Source organism: Miniopterus schreibersii (assembly GCF_964146895.1).
Source record: "Miniopterus schreibersii genome assembly, chromosome: 2".
NCBI classification, from domain to species: Eukaryota; Metazoa; Chordata; class Mammalia; order Chiroptera; family Miniopteridae; genus Miniopterus; species Miniopterus schreibersii.
Genome location: NC_138102.1, coordinates 141,287,642 through 141,305,225, shown reverse-complemented (window position 1 = coordinate 141,305,225; position 17,584 = coordinate 141,287,642). Strand labels below are relative to the sequence as shown.

Sequence of the window (17,584 nt, the reverse complement as noted above, 5' to 3'; positions counted from 1 at the left end):
CGATAAGGTGAGAATGGGGTCCATGGTTGCAGGCTCAGTGGAAGCAGAAACTCTTCATGTTGACTCGCCGGGGAGAAGGGGGCTGGGTGGGACCCCAGTGTGTGTGTGTGTGTCTCTCTCTCTCTTCTCCTTATAAATATTAGCCCATCCTTCCTCTCTTACCTAGCAGGTGAGGGCTCCCCAGGCTAGGGGCAGAATGGAGGTGGAGGGGTGACAGCCAGACCAGGAAAGATTCCAGGTGGCTGCAGCCTGTTCTGTGCCCTGATACAGCCCTGGAAGGCCCTTCCTGCTCCCGTAGGGCAGAGCAGAGCAGAGCTACTCTTTCCACAGGTGTTGGAGGTGAGGCGGGAGTGTGGGTAATCCCTTATTAGGGACAGAGCACAGCAAGAAAAGAGCTACTAGAGATTTGGTCAGTGGCCCTGGGTTTCACCCCGTTGAGCCACCAGCTTTCTGTGTGACCTTGAGCAAGTGCCATATTTCTGAGCCTGTTTATTTATAAAATGGGGAAGAGTCTGCACAAATTCGAAAAGATTTCTCAGGCTCCACCCGATGCTGAAATTCGGTAATTTCCCACCAGAGTTCACTCAACCTGGAAGGGACTGTGGAGGGGACTGGTGAGAAATGTTCAGCGGGTGGAGTAGAGCCTACCGGCCCATCTTGGGCCTGGCAAACCCCCGCCCTCCAGAAGGTACTTTGCATAGGGAATGGGGGTGGGGGTGGAGAATGAGGCTCTGACTGAGCCCTAGGGCAACCTCTCAGCCCGAGACGCTGCAGGGGAGACTCTGCAGGGGAAGGCTGGTCAAGTGCACAGGGCTGAGGTGGGGGCGCAGGTTCCTCAGGCGTGTCCCTGAGTTGCCCGCCCCAGTCCCAAGCCTCCAGGAAGGACTTGGGAGAGTGCGAGGCCGAGCGGGGCCAACGGAGAGGGAGGGAGCGGGCGCGGTCGGGGCTCCCGGAGCAGCTGGAGGGTGAGATCCTCGTCGGGGAAGCCCTGCGGCCGCGGCTCTAGAGCGCCCTCTCCTTGGGTTCTGGCCCTCCAGGCTGGTTATTTCGGACCTGGGGACCCCGGGCCGGGCCCTGGGTCGCGCTGGGGGAGCCTCAGGAGTCCACGAGCGGCTATTTTTAGCCGGCGCGGCAGGCGCGAGGGAACTATTTATAGATCAAACGGTCCGCGCTCCCTGCGTCAATGGAACCCCGCGTGCGTCACCGGGGCAGACATTCCAGGCCCCCCTCTCGCTCCGCCCCCTCGGGCTCCCCGGCCCGCGCCGCCTCCCGCCGGAACCGCACCGCCCCCCGCGCCCTTGTATGGCCAGGGCTCGCGGGCCGTGCGTCAGAGGCGCCCCCGCCCCTCCCCGTGCGTCACGGAGCGCTTAAGAGGAGGGTCGGCTCCTCCGGGGAGCCCCAGCGGCGGAGGCTGCGAAAGTTGGGGAGCGTGCAGGACAGCAGGAGCGCGCTCGGCATCAAGCTTCAACTCGGGGCGCTGGTCCCGGGCTGGGGGAGCAGGAGCCGGCCGGGTAGGTACCCCCTCGGGGAGCATGCGGCTCGTCTGAGCTCTGTTTTGCCTTTTCGGAGTGTTGCGTGAAGGAGGTGGGTATACGCGCGGGGAGAAAAGATGTTGTAGGGTCATCGTGCCGGAGGACGGGTGTAGGATGCAGCTCTGGTGCTGGCGGGGAGCGGTTGGAACGGGTCAAGGACCCATATTGGACTAGAGTCTAGTGGGCGCGGTGTAAAGGGGTTGGGGGGAGTGGCTGTGCAAGGTGGAAGCCTCAGGGGGTTAGGGTTGGCGCCAGGAGAGGGGACTTGTCCAGTAGGAAGCTGGCTGTAGTTCAGTCTCCCAGGGTGCTCAACTGGGCATATAGCCCCCTGGACTGAGGTGCTGGTGGGGTTCTCAGAACAGTGGGGGGAAAGGTACATAGAGCTTCAGCTGCTGGGATCCATCCGACTCCTACCAGGATTGGATTTCCAGAAGGGTCTCCTTCCTCCCAGTTTGTCAGCCCCCTCCCCATGCTCCTAGTAGTTTTCTTAACACTTTAGAGGCTATGGCTTAGTTTGCAGGGATACAGCCTGAAGTTTCTGCCTGAACTATGTTAGGAGACTTCTGGGTTGCCCAAGGAAATGGCCAGCATTGGTGGCTGAACGGTGGAGGGGGTGCTGCTGCCTGCTGGAATAAGTCTTCTTGGGGCAGGAGGAGGGTCTCTGGAAGGGTTTAAGCTGTAGCTTGGATCCTGTGAGTGTGTGTGTGTGTGTATGTGTGTGCTGTGGAAACCCTTGTCCTTGGGAATCCTGGATGTCAGTTGCTAATGTTGGAGCTTCTGGTGTGGTACTGTCTGGAGGATACCCCCACCTCTCTACCCCCACAGTCCTAGTCGGATCTTACAGGTAGGGTGCAGCCTGAGGCAGGTTCAGCATAACAGGTGCAAGCCACATTGTTGCCAGGACCTGCCTGAAGCCGGATTCTCCCCCTCCCTCCTTCAACCCCGCCTCTTCCTCCTCCCTGTGGGATTTCGCTGTCGTCCCCACCCCCATGTGGGTCTATATCTTGTGCCATTAAGTACCTGCATGGGGGTGGGGGTATGGGTTGGTGGGGGTTGATCCGGATGTGGGACGTCCAAGTGGAGAAACAGGATTTGAATAAAGCTGGAACGCCCAGCCCTTCGAGGCTGCTGCCTCTCCTCCACCCCAAACCCATCCCTGCCCAGCCTCTCCTAGTGCAGGCAGACGTGGCCACCCTTATCTCTCACAGGTGCTGTGTGCCAGTGGACAGGTGCCACTGGGTGGGTGGGGCCAGAGCTTCCAGGGGCTCTGTTGTCTGGGTTGGTTGTGGGAGTGTTAGGTCAGGGGTGGTGCTACCCTGTCTAGGGCCCATGGAGGTGGGAGAAAAGCTAGAACTAGAGGACTCCTTGGGCTCTTGGCCAGGAGGTGGTGCCAGCCTTTGCCCCTTCCTGCTGTCCCTCTAGATTATGGTGCTCTGTTCCAGCTTGCTTTCTTACCCAGCTTCCCTCCCTGACTGGTGAGGCCAGAGCCGTGCAGACCCCAGGCATGGAGGTGGGATGGGAAACTGTCCTGGAGCCTCTTCTCTGTTAGTTTATTGAGCAGTCTGGGAATGTAAGGATCCCCCTGAGTGATGCTATCTCTGTTCCTTCAGGCTTCTTAGGATTGGGGCTGTAACCTCCTTTGTCTGAGCTCCTGAAGTTTTCAGAGCACAAATACTCTTTAGTGGAGGGACCCAGGCAGGGGCAGGATGTTTTCCACCCTCCCATCAACAGGCTCCTCCCTACATAGCTACCTCAAGTCTTCAGATGGACTCCAAGAATTCTCTTATAAAAATTACAGAGAAAAATGCTTTGGGGGTAGCAGAGAAATTCCTCTTAGGGACTGACCATTCTCCTGGACTTCCAAGGGGCTGTTCTCTTTTCCCTCCTGCCTCCCCTCAGCCTCTCTTCAGCATATGGCCTTTAAAGGTCTGGAGCCAGGTTACCCAACCCACTGGGGAGCTGGGGATGGGTTGAGGAGGCCTGGGCTCTCTTCCTCTTTGCCTCTGGGAGCATCCCAGGCAAGTGCAGAGTGGGTACCCATCTCCAGATGGCAGGAGCAGTGTGCATGTGGGATCTGCAGACTTTGCTCAGAATGTAGGATGGGGGCAGGGTAGGAGACAGGTTCATTGCTGCTTAGGCCTCTTTCTGAGGCAGTGGGGCCTTCACTCCCAGCTCCTCTTCCATTTGCAGGATGTCCTTCCCAGGCACTGTGGGGGGAGGTGAGGGGGTTTTGCAGAGGCTAGGTGGTGCCTGGGAATAGTCCTAGAAGTGCCAGTTTGGAGAAATAGCATATCTGTTTCTGGGGACTGGGCTGAAGCTGAGCCTGGCTGCCTCTCCCACCCACCCGTCTCCCAGTCCCCACCCATGCCTTACCCGGTGAGGGAGGGCAGGGCGCTGGAGGAACACAGCTTCCCCCTGTTCCAGCAGAGAAATTCTGGCTGGATGCCTTCCCTGGGGTTCCCAGGCTGACTGGGTGTGGCTGGCCATCTGACTGAGACCACTCTCGCTGGGCCTTTGCTCAGGGGCTTTTTGTGACAAGGCGGTAAAGATGGTGCTCTAGCTGGGGGCCAGGATTCCTGAGTTCTGTGGTGGGCTATAACCCTGATGTCTCAGGATCCCATGTCTGGCTGGCATTCCTGCCACCTGGCTGCTTGGGGGTCTAAACTTAGAGGTCAGGCTTCAGGCTTCTCTCACTGACTCCCCCCTTGGTGTCTTCCCTCTTCAGAGATGCCCTGTATCCAAGCCCAATATGGGACACCAGCACCAAGCCCGGGACCCCGTGACCACCTGGCAAGCGATCCGCTGACCCCCGAGTTCAGCAAGCCCACCATGGACCTCGCCAGCCCTGAGGCGGCTCCCACTGCCCCCACTGCCCTGCCCAGCTTCAGCACCTTCATGGACGGCTACACAGGGGAGTTTGACACCTTCCTCTACCAGCTGCCGGGAACAGCCCAGCCACCCTCCTCTGCCTCCTCCTCTGCCTCCTCCACATCGTCGTCCTCAGCCACCTCCCCTGCCTCTGCTTCCTTCAAGTTCGAGGACTTCCAGGTGTACGGCTGCTACCCTGGCACCCTGAGCGGCCCGCTAGATGAGACCCTATCCTCCAGTGGCTCTGACTACTATGGCAGTCCCTGCTCAGCCCCGTCACCGCCCACGCCCGGCCTTCAGCCACCCCAACTCTCTCCCTGGGACGGCTCCTTTGGCCCCTTCTCACCCAACCAGACTTATGAAAGCCTGCGGGCATGGACAGAGCAGCTTCCCAAGGCTCCTGGGCCCCCCCAGCCACCGGCCTTCTTTTCCTTCAGTCCCCCCACCGGCCCCAGCCCCAGCCTGGCCCAGAGCCCTCTGAAGCTGTTCCCCTCGCAGGCCACCCACCAGCTGGTGGAGGGAGAGAGCTATTCCATGCCAACAGCTTTCCCAGGCCTGGTGCCCACGTCTCCACACCTTGATGGCCCAGGGATGCTGAATGTGCCTGTGACCTCAGCCAAGTCTCGGAGTGGGGCCCCAGGAGGAAGCGAGGGCCGCTGTGCTGTGTGTGGGGACAATGCTTCATGTCAGCATTACGGTGTCCGCACCTGCGAGGGCTGCAAGGGCTTCTTCAAGGTACTGGGCTGCCCTGGGTATGGCTTTTCATGAGAAGTGGGGATAGGCTGATCTCTCACCCCAGTGGGGTCTGTGGTAGCCTCCTGTGGGTTCTCCCAACTAGTCCTGCTTTTCAGGAAGGGGCAGCTGTTCCAGGTGGGTCCCAGGAAATGGCAAGGGGCTGGGACCTTTCGTATACTAGGGCACACATAGCCAGTGGTTCTGCATTATGAAGGAGAGAGGGGTGAGATACGGGCAGAGGGTGTGGGCTGCAGGGGTACCCAGGAGGGTATGTTCTAATGGCCAGCCTCTGGTTTTCCTCTGCCGGGCCTCCCCCCAATCAATGTCCTGGTGGGAAGGGGGCCCCAGGCACTCGTGTTCCTGGCATGAGATGAAAGGATCTGGGAAGAGGGCTTGGTGCTCGAGGGCTGGGGGTGGACTTGGGAACAGGCTGTGTGTTTGTCCCAGCTCTGGGTGCCTGCTTAGCTTCCCGTCACCCCCCAACCCCCACCCCTCTCTTGTCTGCCCCAAGGAAGGGACAGGCAGACACAGGCACATAAATACAGATGTCTGGGCTGTTAGAGAGCCCCTAGCCCCTAATCTGGTGTCTTGGGGGCCTTCCTCCTGATGCAGAAATCTTCCCCAATGCCCCCAAGACTTTTTCTGCCCCCCCTTCCATCTCTTCCTCCCCTGCCACCCAAATGTTAGAAAAATAGCTGTGAACAGAGTGCTTTTGTCTACGATGGCAGCAGCAGGATCTGGACGGTCCCCTCCCCTGGGCTCCCCCTCCCCACACACTCTGACAGCCTGTTCCGTGTTGTCCTCCCTCCAGCGCACAGTGCAGAAAAATGCCAAGTACATCTGCCTGGCTAACAAGGACTGCCCTGTGGACAAGAGGCGGCGAAACCGCTGCCAGTTCTGCCGCTTCCAGAAGTGCCTGGCAGTGGGCATGGTGAAGGAAGGTGGGTGGCTGGGCCTGGGCTGGTGGTACAGAGGCAGACCTGATGGGGTGGGGCAGGCAGTCCCCCAGGCATCTGTCCTGGTGGGCTGCAGGGGAGGGCACACCTGGACCGTATTTTTACCCCACCTCTGGTCCACCTGCCTTGCATATGGCGGGTAGTCTCTGTAGGGGCCCTTGGGTCTTGGGCTCTTGGTTCTTGGTGCTTCCCAGCATTGTTGTACATAGCTTGGGCTCAGAGGCCCTTTCCTGGGTCTCTTTCTCCTTTCCTTACCCCTGCCTTTTCTCTGCAGTTGTCCGGACAGACAGCCTGAAGGGGCGGCGGGGACGGCTCCCTTCAAAGCCCAGGCAGCCCCCAGATGCCTCCCCTGCCAATCTCCTCACCTCCCTGGTCCGGGCACACCTGGACTCAGGGCCCAGCATGGCTAAACTGGACTACTCCAAGGTGAGTCCTGCCAGCCCATATCCAGCGCCTTCATGCACATTAGAAAAGGCCCCTCCCCAGTTGTTGGACAAACTGAAAAAAGAGGAACCCCTGTAGGTTGACCAGATGGAAAAATGTACCCCCTTGGGTGGGTGGCCAATTAGAAAAATGTGCTCCTTCCAGTAGGCTCTGCCCTGAGTGAATATATGAGAATTGGCAAGCACGAGGTGGGCGGAATCTCAGTTCCTCTCTCACCCCCGGCATCTGGCCTCTGATGCATGATGTAGCTGTACATGGTGGCCCTGGTCTGGGGCCCGGCATGAGGCGCTGACCTCACTAAACTGCCCCTTAGTTCCAGGAGCTAGTGCTGCCCCACTTTGGGAAGGAGGATGCCAGGGACGTGCAGCAGTTCTACGACCTGCTCTCAGGGTCCCTGGAGGTCATCCGCAAGTGGGCCGAGAAGATCCCTGGCTTCGCGGAGCTGTGCACAGGCGACCAGGACCTGTTGCTGGAGTCGGCCTTCCTGGAGCTCTTCATCCTTCGCCTGGCCTACCGGTGAGCTGCCTGCTGTCTGCCCAGCCCCTCCCTTGCTGCCCTGGCCCTGGAGCTCCCCTGACCATCTGCATCCCCACCCGGCAGGTCTAAGCCAGCGGAGGGGAAGCTCATCTTCTGCTCCGGCCTGGTGCTACACCGGCTACAGTGCACCCGAGGCTTCGGCGACTGGATCGATGGCATTCTGGCCTTCTCTCGGTCCCTGCACAGCTTGGTTGTTGATGTCCCTGCCTTCGCCTGCCTCTCCGCGCTTGTCCTCATCACAGGTGAGTGGCCAGTCCTGGGGGTTGGGGAGGGCTTGAAGGCCCTGGATGGGCTGGCATCTGACACTTCCTAGACCCTTACATTGTGAAGTGATGGTGACTAAGTGCAGAGAATGGCAAGCATTTGCTCAGAGCAGCACGGCTGGTGGGAGGCAGAGTTGGGGTTTGGGCCCAGCTGCATCTGACTACAAAGCCCAGGCCAGTCCGTGAATGATCCCAGGCGACCCAAGATCCAGACTGTGTAGGTGTTGTGTGTGGCCTACGGTTGCGGTTTCTTTTTAAAGTCTTGCTGAATTATGTTGCCTAATTGCACAAATGATGAATTTTCACAAACTTTATCACAAGCACTCTCACTTAACCAGCACCTAGGTCAATAGACAGGTATGACCAATGACCAGTCCCCCAAAAGCCCTCCTTGTGCCCCTTCCAGTCATTGTCCGCCCCCTAAGGGCTACCTGTGCCTGTTGTGTGCTGTATGTAAATATTATTATGCAGGATGGGCTCCGGGTGTTAAATGTGAAGGTTTTCAGATCTCTCTGTTTTATTTTTTTATTTTTATTTTTTTTTAAGTTCTTTTTTTTATTTTTAATATATCTTTATTGATTTGAGAGAGACAAAAGGAGAAGGAGAGAGAGATAGAAACATCAATGATGAGAGAGTCATTGATTGGCTGCCTCCTGCATGCCCCCGACCGGGGATGGAGCCCGCAACCCGGGCATGTGCCCTGACCGGGAATCGAACCCCGATTGCGTGGATCCTAGGCCGACACTCAACCGCTGAGCCATGCCCGGCCGGGCTCTGTTTTATTTTTTAAAGCACCGGAATCTGCCCCCATACCATTTTTACTTAAATTTCACAGGGGACCCAGGTACATAGCATGGAATCTGAAGTTCTCTGGGCCAGAGAGGGAGCGGTTGGTTTGGAGGCCAGCTTTCCCTGGAGGTGGCCTCTGGGACACCACTGCTCAACTTCAGAGCTTCTTGGAACAGTTTGGGAAAAAAAACACTGGCCTAGTCAGAAAACTTGGCTAGTATTTCCTTTTTTGTGACCTTGGGCAAGTCATTTAACCTCTCTGGGCCTCAGTTTCTCCCCTGGGAAGAGGAGGATAATGAGTGTTACTGCCTTCTTAGACTTCTGATAAGGCTCCAAAATGGCCTCGTGTGTTTCATGCTTTTGCAAAGTGCCAGAGGAGTGTGAGGGATGGTCAGTGGCAGCAGTTTTGGAGGCCTGGGAGAGGCCAGGTTTTGGAAGGGTCCAGTCCTCAGATGGGTGGTTAATCCTGTATCTTCCTCACAGACCGGCACGGGCTGCAGGAGCCTCGGCGGGTGGAGGAGCTGCAGAACCGCATCGCCAGCTGCCTGAAGGAGCACATCTCTGCTGTGGCGGGCGAGCCCCAGCCGGCCAGCTGCCTGTCCCGCTTGCTGGGCAAGCTGCCCGAGCTACGGACCCTATGCACCCAGGGCCTGCAGCGAATCTTCTACCTCAAGCTGGAGGACTTGGTGCCCCCTCCACCCATCGTGGACAAGATCTTTATGGAGACGCTGCCCTTCTGACACCGGCCTGGGAACACGTGTGCACTGTGTATGCACACTCGTACGCCACCCCACGTGCCTTGAGCCCATGGCCCTTGGATCCCCGGAGCGCGCCCCCCACCCTTGGGCTGGAGCTGCAGACTAACTGACCTCACGTGCTCTTAGAGGTCACCCCCTGGGGGAGGGGGATGCATTCATGAGGGAGACCCCTACTATTTGTCTTACCCCCATCCCAGCCCTGGCCTTCGTGTTTTTGTAAGATAAACCATTTTTAACACACACTGCTGTGCTGTAAATAAGCCAAATTCTGCTGTAAATACAGGAAGGAAGAGGTTGAGGTTGGGGGCGGGGCGGTTGAGAGGGAGGGATGGAACCCACCAGCCTGGGCAAAGCCTTTCCCAGCCTCTTCCTACTGGCTCTCTCTTCCCACCTCCTTCCACATGTACATAAACTCACTCTAGGAGGAAGACAAATGACAGATTCTGACATTTATATTTGTGTATTTTCCCGGATTTATAGTATGTGACTTTTCTGATTAATATATTTAATATATTGAATAAAAAAATAGACATGTAGCTGAAACTGGGATCCTGTCTATCTCTGACCCCTCCCCCTGCCCCATAATTTCATAAGAGACAGGTGACTGGATAAATCTTGAATGTTACCAACCTAAGCTAACAGGCCTCAGTTTAATCTTTTGTAAAAGGTGAATAATAATGGCATCTGCTTCGTGGGGTGTTATGCAAAAGCACTTGGACTAGATCTGACACTAGAAAGCCTCCAATCATCCCTTCTGCGGATGGGGCCTGCAGCAGAGGCCAACTGGCCAAGAAATAAGAGCATCACAGTCCTAACCTGGGGCAATGATCTCTGACTTGGCTTCCACATCTGTAAAACAGAGAGGGGTGTAACTTACCTCCTGTTGCTGCTGGAATTCCAGGAGTGTGGGTGTGGTGCTTAGCATGGCCTGGGTACCAGGCAGCCCAGAATGATGGCAGCAGCTCTTACTCAATATATGTTTTTTTCCATCCTCCCCACATGCCTCACACCCCAGCACCAGGACCCAGGTTGCCGGCAGGCCTTGGCTTCTTGGCAAGAAGATTGTTCTGAGGTCCCTACCTGTGCCCAAGTGTCCCTGTGTAGATTTTCCAACCCCCAAGCTCACCAGTTGCTTAGTCAGCTGGCTTAAAATGCAGATTTCTAGACTCTACCTCAAAGGCTCAGATTGGTAGGCCCTGGCACGATAGGTCAGTTGATTAGAGCAGTGTCCTGATACACCAAGGTTGCAGATTCCATCCCCTGTCTGGGCACATAAGAAAAAAAAAGAAGACTCGGATTGGTGAGGGGTGGGGCCCATGAATCTGAACTTTTACCAAGCACCCAGGTGCTTGTCATACATGTGGACTGGGGGCCACTCTTGTGAAACATGAATTTAGATTGACTCCAACCTGAGGTCCAAGGTTGCTGGCGATGCAGCATCCAGCCCCTTAACTGCACTCAGTGCCCGTGTAGCCTCACAGTTTCCTTCTCAAGGACCCTCAGGGCAGTGCCCCTCACACCTGTTCCTTACAACCCATAGTTTCCCTTGGCCCAGGGCCCACCTCCTGGGTGCGTCTCCACCTCCCCTGGGCCCCTGGCTGGATGAGGGCAGTCCCTGTTGGCTGGAAGTCAAACAGAATAGGGCTCAATTCAGAAGTAAGACAGAGTCAAGGCCTTCCCCAGTGCTCCAGCCAGTCTGTAGGTCCCTAAGGACCCCCAACCACATACCCTCACTGAGGTCCTGGGAAGACAGTCCAGCCCAGGCCTCCCGAATGGTCCACATAAGGGTGAGGTGGGGAGTCCTGGGATCTGTGCATGGTGACTGCCACCACCAGCAGTGTGTGGATTTCCAAGCATGTGTCCATGGCACCCCTGCCAGAGTCCCTGAGTGAGTTTTTGTCACAACACTAGCACCTGGCAAGGCAGGGGTGGAAGTGTCAGGAAATCTGCCTACAACTCCATGCTGCTCTCAGAGAAGCCCCTCTTCTCCACTGGGCCTCAGTTTCCCCATCTGTTTGGTGGGGAGGTAAGTCTGGTGGCAGTGCCCTGGTTAGGAGCAGAGGTTGCTGGGAAATCTTCCACCAGCTGTGACTGGACTGAGTCCCTCTGCCTTTGTTCATTCTCCTCCATATCCTGCCTTTATCCTGCACAGACAGACGTGGAACCCAGGACAGCCCCCGGGGAAGGCAAAAGAACCACTTGGGTGTTTGAGGAGGGGCCAGGATTGGGGCAGTAGGGAATCTTGGTCCCTATAGATCTCTAAGCCCCACAGTGACGACAATAGCTACCACACATTATGTCCCGCTGCCCACTAGGTTCTTTTCATATATTTGTGATTTCAAGCCCTCGTTATCACCCTATGAGGAAAGTATGGTTATCCTCACCTCACAGGCGGGCAACACAGCAGAGTGGTAATGAACAGGACTCTGGAACCAGACTGCCTGGGTTTACATCTTGGTTACAGCTCTTACAAGCTGTGGAATTTGGGGCAGGCGACTTCGCCTTTTCTGTGCCTCAGCATCTTCATCTGTAAATGGAGAAAATAATTGTACCTATTTCATCAACTTGCTATAATGATTACATGAATGAATGCACACAATGTTTCAAAGAGTGCCTAGCACAAGCAAACATCTAATAATAATAGCTATTGTTTTTACAAAAGAGGAGAATTTGTGTTGGAGAAAGGAAATGACTTTCCCAAGGTCACTTGGCTTGTAAGTGGCTGAGCTGGGTGTGTCTAACTACCTAACCCCTAGGTCTCCCTGCCCAGGGCCTCAGAAATAAAAGAAGCTCCAGGGATGCTGACTCCTTTTCAGAACTCTGGCTATTGGGGTACAGGGCTCGGGCTGATTTCAACAGCCCTGCCCTACCCCGCCCTGCCCCGCCCAAGGGCTGGAGCCTGGAGGCAGGCCCTTTCTTTCCACTGAGCAACTGGAAGAACTGGCCTTCAAGTCTTGCTAGGGGCTGGGAGGGTGAACAAGGGGGCATTGAGCCTGGTGGGGCCTTACAATGGCCACTCTGTCCCAGCTGGCCGGGGGCTGGGCCCATTTCCGACGGGGACAATAGTCAAAAGGCAGTGACGCTGGCAGGGCCTGGAATCCCAGGCAGGATTTTCCAAGGCCTCAAAGCCTACTGTTTGTCCTCACATGGAGACCCAGGAAGCCTGCCTCCCTGCCTCCCTGCATCCCACCCACGCTGGGCCCTGTGCCCAGAGGCCCTGGCCCTAAGGTGCCACTGTGACTAGGGAAGGGAGTGGCTTTGAGGTCTAGGGTCTGAGTGGGCACTCTACACCCCAGGGGGCTGTGCCTAATGGCCTTTCCCTGGGGTCTGGGATGGAAGATGCTGCCCCACACCTGGGCTCCAGCCACCTGGACTTGGTTATGGAGGGAGGTGGTGAGGGTGAGCCTCAAGGAGGCTGAGAAGCTTCTGAAGGTCATGGGCAACCTGACCTCAACACTGTACTTGAGGTCAGCTCTGAGTGTCCAGCGTGCTTGGCTGTGTGGCAGCCAGCTCTGTGGCTAGAGGGAAGCCTGCGAGAGAGCCTGGCGGAGGTGGGAGGTCTGTGTGTGGTGAGCAGACAGTCAGCAGGTTGCCAGTGATATCTGTTCATGGTCATGAGGCAGCTGTGCGTTGAGGGCAGTGCTAGGCACCCTCATGTGAAGCTGGGCCTGGGGATTCCCAGAAAGTTATAGGTGAAATCTGGACAAGCCCCAGTGCCCATCTAGTCCCTGGCTGCAGCAGAGACCCTGGCCACAGGGCTTTTTCAGAAACCGAGGCTGAAGGGGTGAGACTCTGTCCATCTGCCTCCGAGCCCCATCCAGGCCTGGCCCTGCAGCCCCAGCGCTCAGCCAGCAGCTGCTCTGTACCGCGCCCCCCCCCCCCCCCCCGCCCCCCAGGAGCCAGAGCCCAGCCCCAACCTCTGTCTCCAGCCTTGCTCCAGGTTCAGGCTTCTGCCAGGCTCTACCTTGGCTCCACACGGGGTCTGTCTGGGTAAGACCCAGGCTGGCTAGTGGGACTTTGAAACCTACAGCTCCCTGTGGTGAAGACAGGAAGTAGTACAGAGCTGAGTAAAAGCCCCCTCCATCCCCCACCCCCAATATCTCCTTCCCCTACAGCCAGAGACATTCTGAGGGCAGGGGGCACATTCCAGGGTCCCCAGGGGACTCAGAGCTGGCCTGAGGGCTATGGGGCCCTGGAGGCTCTGGCCTTGGCTTTTGCCTCTTGCTCCTGCTCTTCACCCCTGGGCCCATGCTCCAGTCTTCCTCCCCACAACCCTGGCTCCCCTTTGCTTCCTGCTGGGCCCTGACCCTGCCACTTGATGTCTCCTCAAGGTCTGACTCAGGAGCTGGCACTGTCCGGCCACTACCCAAGCTTGGGACTGGGGGTGGCAGCTGGGCCAAGGAGCAGAGTGCTGGGGGGGGGGGCTGTCCTGGTACATGCTGTGTTAGCAGGGAGCAGTGCCCAGCTGCAAGCCAGGCAGATGGGGTACTGAGTGCCGCCACCCTCCTAGTTTGGCACATCAGAGAGAAGGGGCCCCCACCCAGGGAGCCCAGCCACAGTGGAGGCCAAGCAGGAGACTTGGACCCCATCCCACATAACTGGGATGCCACGAGGATAGATACAGGATGCCTCCAGCTCGACAAGAAACCAGGGAGAGAAAATCAGCCCCTAGGGGAGATAGACTTTCTGACAAGGGTGGGTAAATGACTCTTTCCTTTTGCAAGGACAGTCATACAGGATCCTGTGCCCCAAAGAACAACAGACACACACAGGCCTCCCAAAGCAACAGATGCACAGACTTTGCAGGATAGAGAGTGCACTTCTTACCGCTGTGGGACTAATACAAAAATAAATCCTCACCCCAACCCCAACTTGGCCAGAGAGACAAACACATAGACCTTTCCAGAAAGAGATGCACCACCCTTCCCCACAGTGGAAGGACAGACCCCCCCACCCCACCCCAGGAGAACTGGCAGCAGACCTGCCACCTCCCAGCTCAGTTCAGGTCCAGAGTCTGCCTTATGATGTTGGGGCTGGGAGGTGCCTCTTTCTCACGCTCTCTGTCACTCTCTCCTCCGCCCAGCCATTTCCTTTGCCTTGGAAGAGCGGGGGTGGGTGCTGGGAGTAACATCCCAGAAAGGGTGGGAGGTAGAGGAGCCCCTGCCCAGGATCTAGGGGGCAGATGTCAGAAGGGGACAGCTGGTCCTCCTTACCCTCGAGGCCTAGCCTGGCTAGAGGGTCAGCAGGCAGGGTGCTGGCTACCCAGCCAGGCTGGTCACCGTCAGGAGCCCCCAGCCTGACGTCAGTCCCACTTATTGTTGTTGTTGGGACTTGAGTCATTCTTGTGACGCCACAGGGGTCAGCTCTGGAATGGCTGGGGGTGGCCTGCAGCACTAGCGTCAGGGATCAGTTCTCCCCTGGGACATGCACTAGGATGGGTGGGGCCATCCGAGGCCACACTCACTCTGTAAAGCCAGCTGCCTACTCCCAAGGTCTCTCATTGGCCTTCAAGGTCCCTCCACAGACCTTTGCTGGAGGTCTAGCTCAGAGGGCCTCAGCCAGTTGCCTATCTGCCTGGCTGGCCGTGGCTCTGGGCTCTGGCTGAGAAGTCCTTGCCTCTCCTGCCTCAGTAGTCTCAGTTTCTGCCCTCAGTCCTCAGTGAGACCTCTCCTCCTAGCTCTTTTCTTTCCTTTTTCCCAGGAAGCCTCCCAAGAATAATTCCTTGTAGCCTCACTTCTTCTTGGAATCACTTTCCAGGATTCCCTTCCTGCCCACTTCCATCCACAGGCTGCTATCCTGTGTTCTCTGCAGCTGTCCTGGTTTTCTTTTTGTGCCCAGTTACCTCTCAACTTGCTGAGAGCATGGCTTGGGACTCATCTTCACTTTGAATGTGTCACTTTCTATCCAGGCCATAGGCATCTCTCTGGAATGACAGCAGTAGCCTCCATGCCGGTCTCATCTAGCCATGCAAAACCTGCTGCCATTTCTTTCACCCCATTTGTGTTCTCTTGCCCAGGTATGTCTCCCGGTCCATCTCCTCTGCAAGGTTCTGAGCTCCCAGAGGGCCACAGTTGGGACTTGTCCACTTTGGTATGACATGGGCCTAGCATGTGGACATCTATATATGTGTGGCATGAATGAATGAATGATTACATCTTGATCATCAGGGATGGTGGCATCGGATGGGAGAATTCATTCCACATAGTCTCTCCATTTTGACCAAGACCTTTCTTCCCTGTCAGGACCACCTACATGGGTGTAGGACCCAGGAACTGAGGTGCAATGAGAACCACCTATAAGGATTCAGGGAGGTAAGAGAAGGCAAGTCTTGGCCAGCATCTGGGCCTGAGATAGGAGAGGTGAGAGGGTTTGGCTTCATCCTCAGGCAAGAAAGGCTCCACAGACAGGCTGAGTTTTGGAGTAGTGACAAGTATGGGTAAAAGAACTGGCGGAATGAGGAAAGAGTAGCCATGTGGCTTTGGCAAGTGTATTAATTGGTCAGGGTTCTCCAGAGAAACAGAACCAAGCAGGATATATATATTTATTATATATATATATATATATATATATATATATATATATATATATATATATATAATATATGTGTGGAGGTTGACAAGTCCTAAGATCTGCAGTCAGCAAGCTGGAGACCTAGGAGCTGATGGTGTAGTTCCAAAAGCCAGGAGCCTCAAAATCAGGAAGAGCAGATATTTCAGTTCAAGTCTGAAGGCAGGAAAAATCCAATGTCCCAACTTGGAAGATGTTAGGCAGAAGGAGTTCCCCTCGCTCATGTGAGGGTCAGCCCTTTTATTCCATTCAGGGTGATTGCATGAGGCTCACCCTCAATAGGGAGGGTGATCTGCTTTACTCAGCCTAGGGGTTCAAATATTAATCTCTTCCAGAAAAACCCTTACCGACACACTCAGAATAATGTTTGACCAAATATCTGGGCATTCTGTGGCAGTCAAGTCGACACATAAAATTAGCCATTAAAGCAAGTCACGACATATCCCTAAGCCTCAGCTTCATTATGTGTAAATTGAGGGGAAATGATATTTCCCTTCAAAGGTGGCTGGAGAAATCAACACAATAGTGCATGTGAAGCGCTGGCATGGTGCCTAGTAAGATGCAATGACTGGCAGTGGGGATGATGATGAAGATGTCAGGATAGTGGCAACAAAGGGCCCTGACACAGATGGACTGTGTCAGAAGTAGAGAGAGGTCAGTCACTCCCTTCACTCACTGTAGTGTCTGGGAGTTAGGCTCTCGTTCCTCCCCCTGGGTTCTAACCTCCCAGGGTCCCCATCCTTTGGCTCCTCACATACCCTCCCCTCTTAATATTTTATCCTGTTTCCCTACAGGTTAAGTCCAGGCTCCAGAAAAGGTTACTGGTCTGCAAGACAGGCAGCTTTCTCCTTCCCCAGGCTCTGGGGGACCTCTGAGGCTGCCTGGGGAGAGGTATCTGCAGTGGGGACAGAGACAAACCAGAGACCAAGGCTGCACAGGGTAGAACTATGGGGAGGAAGGAAGGGGATAAGGAATAGATGGGGTCCCCACCAGGTCCCCACCGGTTCAGCCAGGAGAAGGGGTTAAGTAGGGGGGTTTGGAAGAACTGGGTGGGACAGGGGAAGCCTAAAGAGCAGGTAGGTGCCAGTGGTATGCTGGAGCCAGCTGGTACTGGTACTCTAGAGCCAATTGTAACTCTGATGATCAAAATGTAATCCTCTATTCATTCTGGACTCCACATTCAGTGATGGCCTATAGCTTGAAATTGGTTGTAGTAGAAAACTGGCAAACGCTACCAATCAAGGCGTTTCTCCACCAGAGAGCAGGTGTTGGGGGCAGTGTATTAGAGTGTGGCAGTGCATGGGAGTGAGAGGGTGGAGAAACCAGCAAGAACTTCTGTAGTGGTAAGGAATCCTGCATTTGAACCGCAGGCTCTGCCATTTACCCAGTGACCTTGGACAAGTTACTTAACCTCTCCCAGGGTCAATTTCTTTATCTCGTAGGATTAAATTAATGAACATATACAAAACATTTCTAATCATTCCCTTTCCAATTCATTCAATAAATGTTATATATTATTATTTTGGAAAAGAAAGTGCATGTTAGGAAAATGAGCATCTTAATCCCCAAGTAAACAACTCAGGAGTGCCTGCTGTTGGGGTTGGGGGCATGCCAGGTTCTGTGGGCATTAACAGAGCAACTGAGAAACCCCTGTCTGCCCTGGACGTACAATCTACTTGGAGAACCAAACATGCTCACAGGAAGTTACATAGCATTTATAAATGCACTCATATTCATATAACACTTTACAGTACACAAAGGTTTTTCATATGAACTATCTCTTGTAATCCTCACAGCAGCTCCCAACATAGAGGAGGAAATCAGAAAGGATGAGTGACGTCAAGAGGCACACACAGAGGCAATGGCAGAATTACCGGCCTTACAAGGACTGTCACCAGATCGGTTAAGGTAAAACACCAAGTAGTGCTTCTGTATCATGGTAACACAGAGTAAGGTTAAGTCCTTTTCTCCAGCCTCTTTATGCGGCCAGGGATCCTGTCTATTAAGTACTGGAAACGCTAAAGTTTTGCCACCCACTCAGCCTAATGCAGCCGCCTGGGCTCATCTCCAGGACACCTCTCCAAGCAGCATGCCCCTCATCTTGGGGGATCGGTGCCCCTTCCTGGCCTCTGAGG

The 17,584-nt window shown here is 55.4% G+C and overlaps 1 protein-coding gene across 6 annotated transcripts in view; it reads left to right on the top strand.

Moving 5' to 3' along the window:
• Positions 1-9,422, top strand: part of NR4A1 (nuclear receptor subfamily 4 group A member 1) — a 44,795-nt gene extending 35,373 nt beyond the window's left edge. For 5 of the 6 annotated variants that reach the window (XM_081126163.1, XM_081126168.1, XM_081126166.1 and 2 more), the window contains 6 exons: positions 4,258-5,135; positions 5,947-6,076; positions 6,366-6,517; positions 6,849-7,051; positions 7,136-7,314; positions 8,608-9,422. In XM_081126163.1, coding sequence (XP_080982289.1) covers positions 4,258-5,135; positions 5,947-6,076; positions 6,366-6,517; positions 6,849-7,051; positions 7,136-7,314; positions 8,608-8,864 — 1,799 coding nt within the window. In that variant the 3' untranslated portion in view covers positions 8,865-9,422. Of the gene's footprint in view, positions 1-1,404; positions 1,512-4,257; positions 5,136-5,946; positions 6,077-6,365; positions 6,518-6,848; positions 7,052-7,135; positions 7,315-8,607 lie in introns of those variants that run through there. The other variant, XM_081126164.1, reaches the window with a different exon arrangement.
• Positions 9,423-17,584: the final 8,162 nt, after the last annotated feature.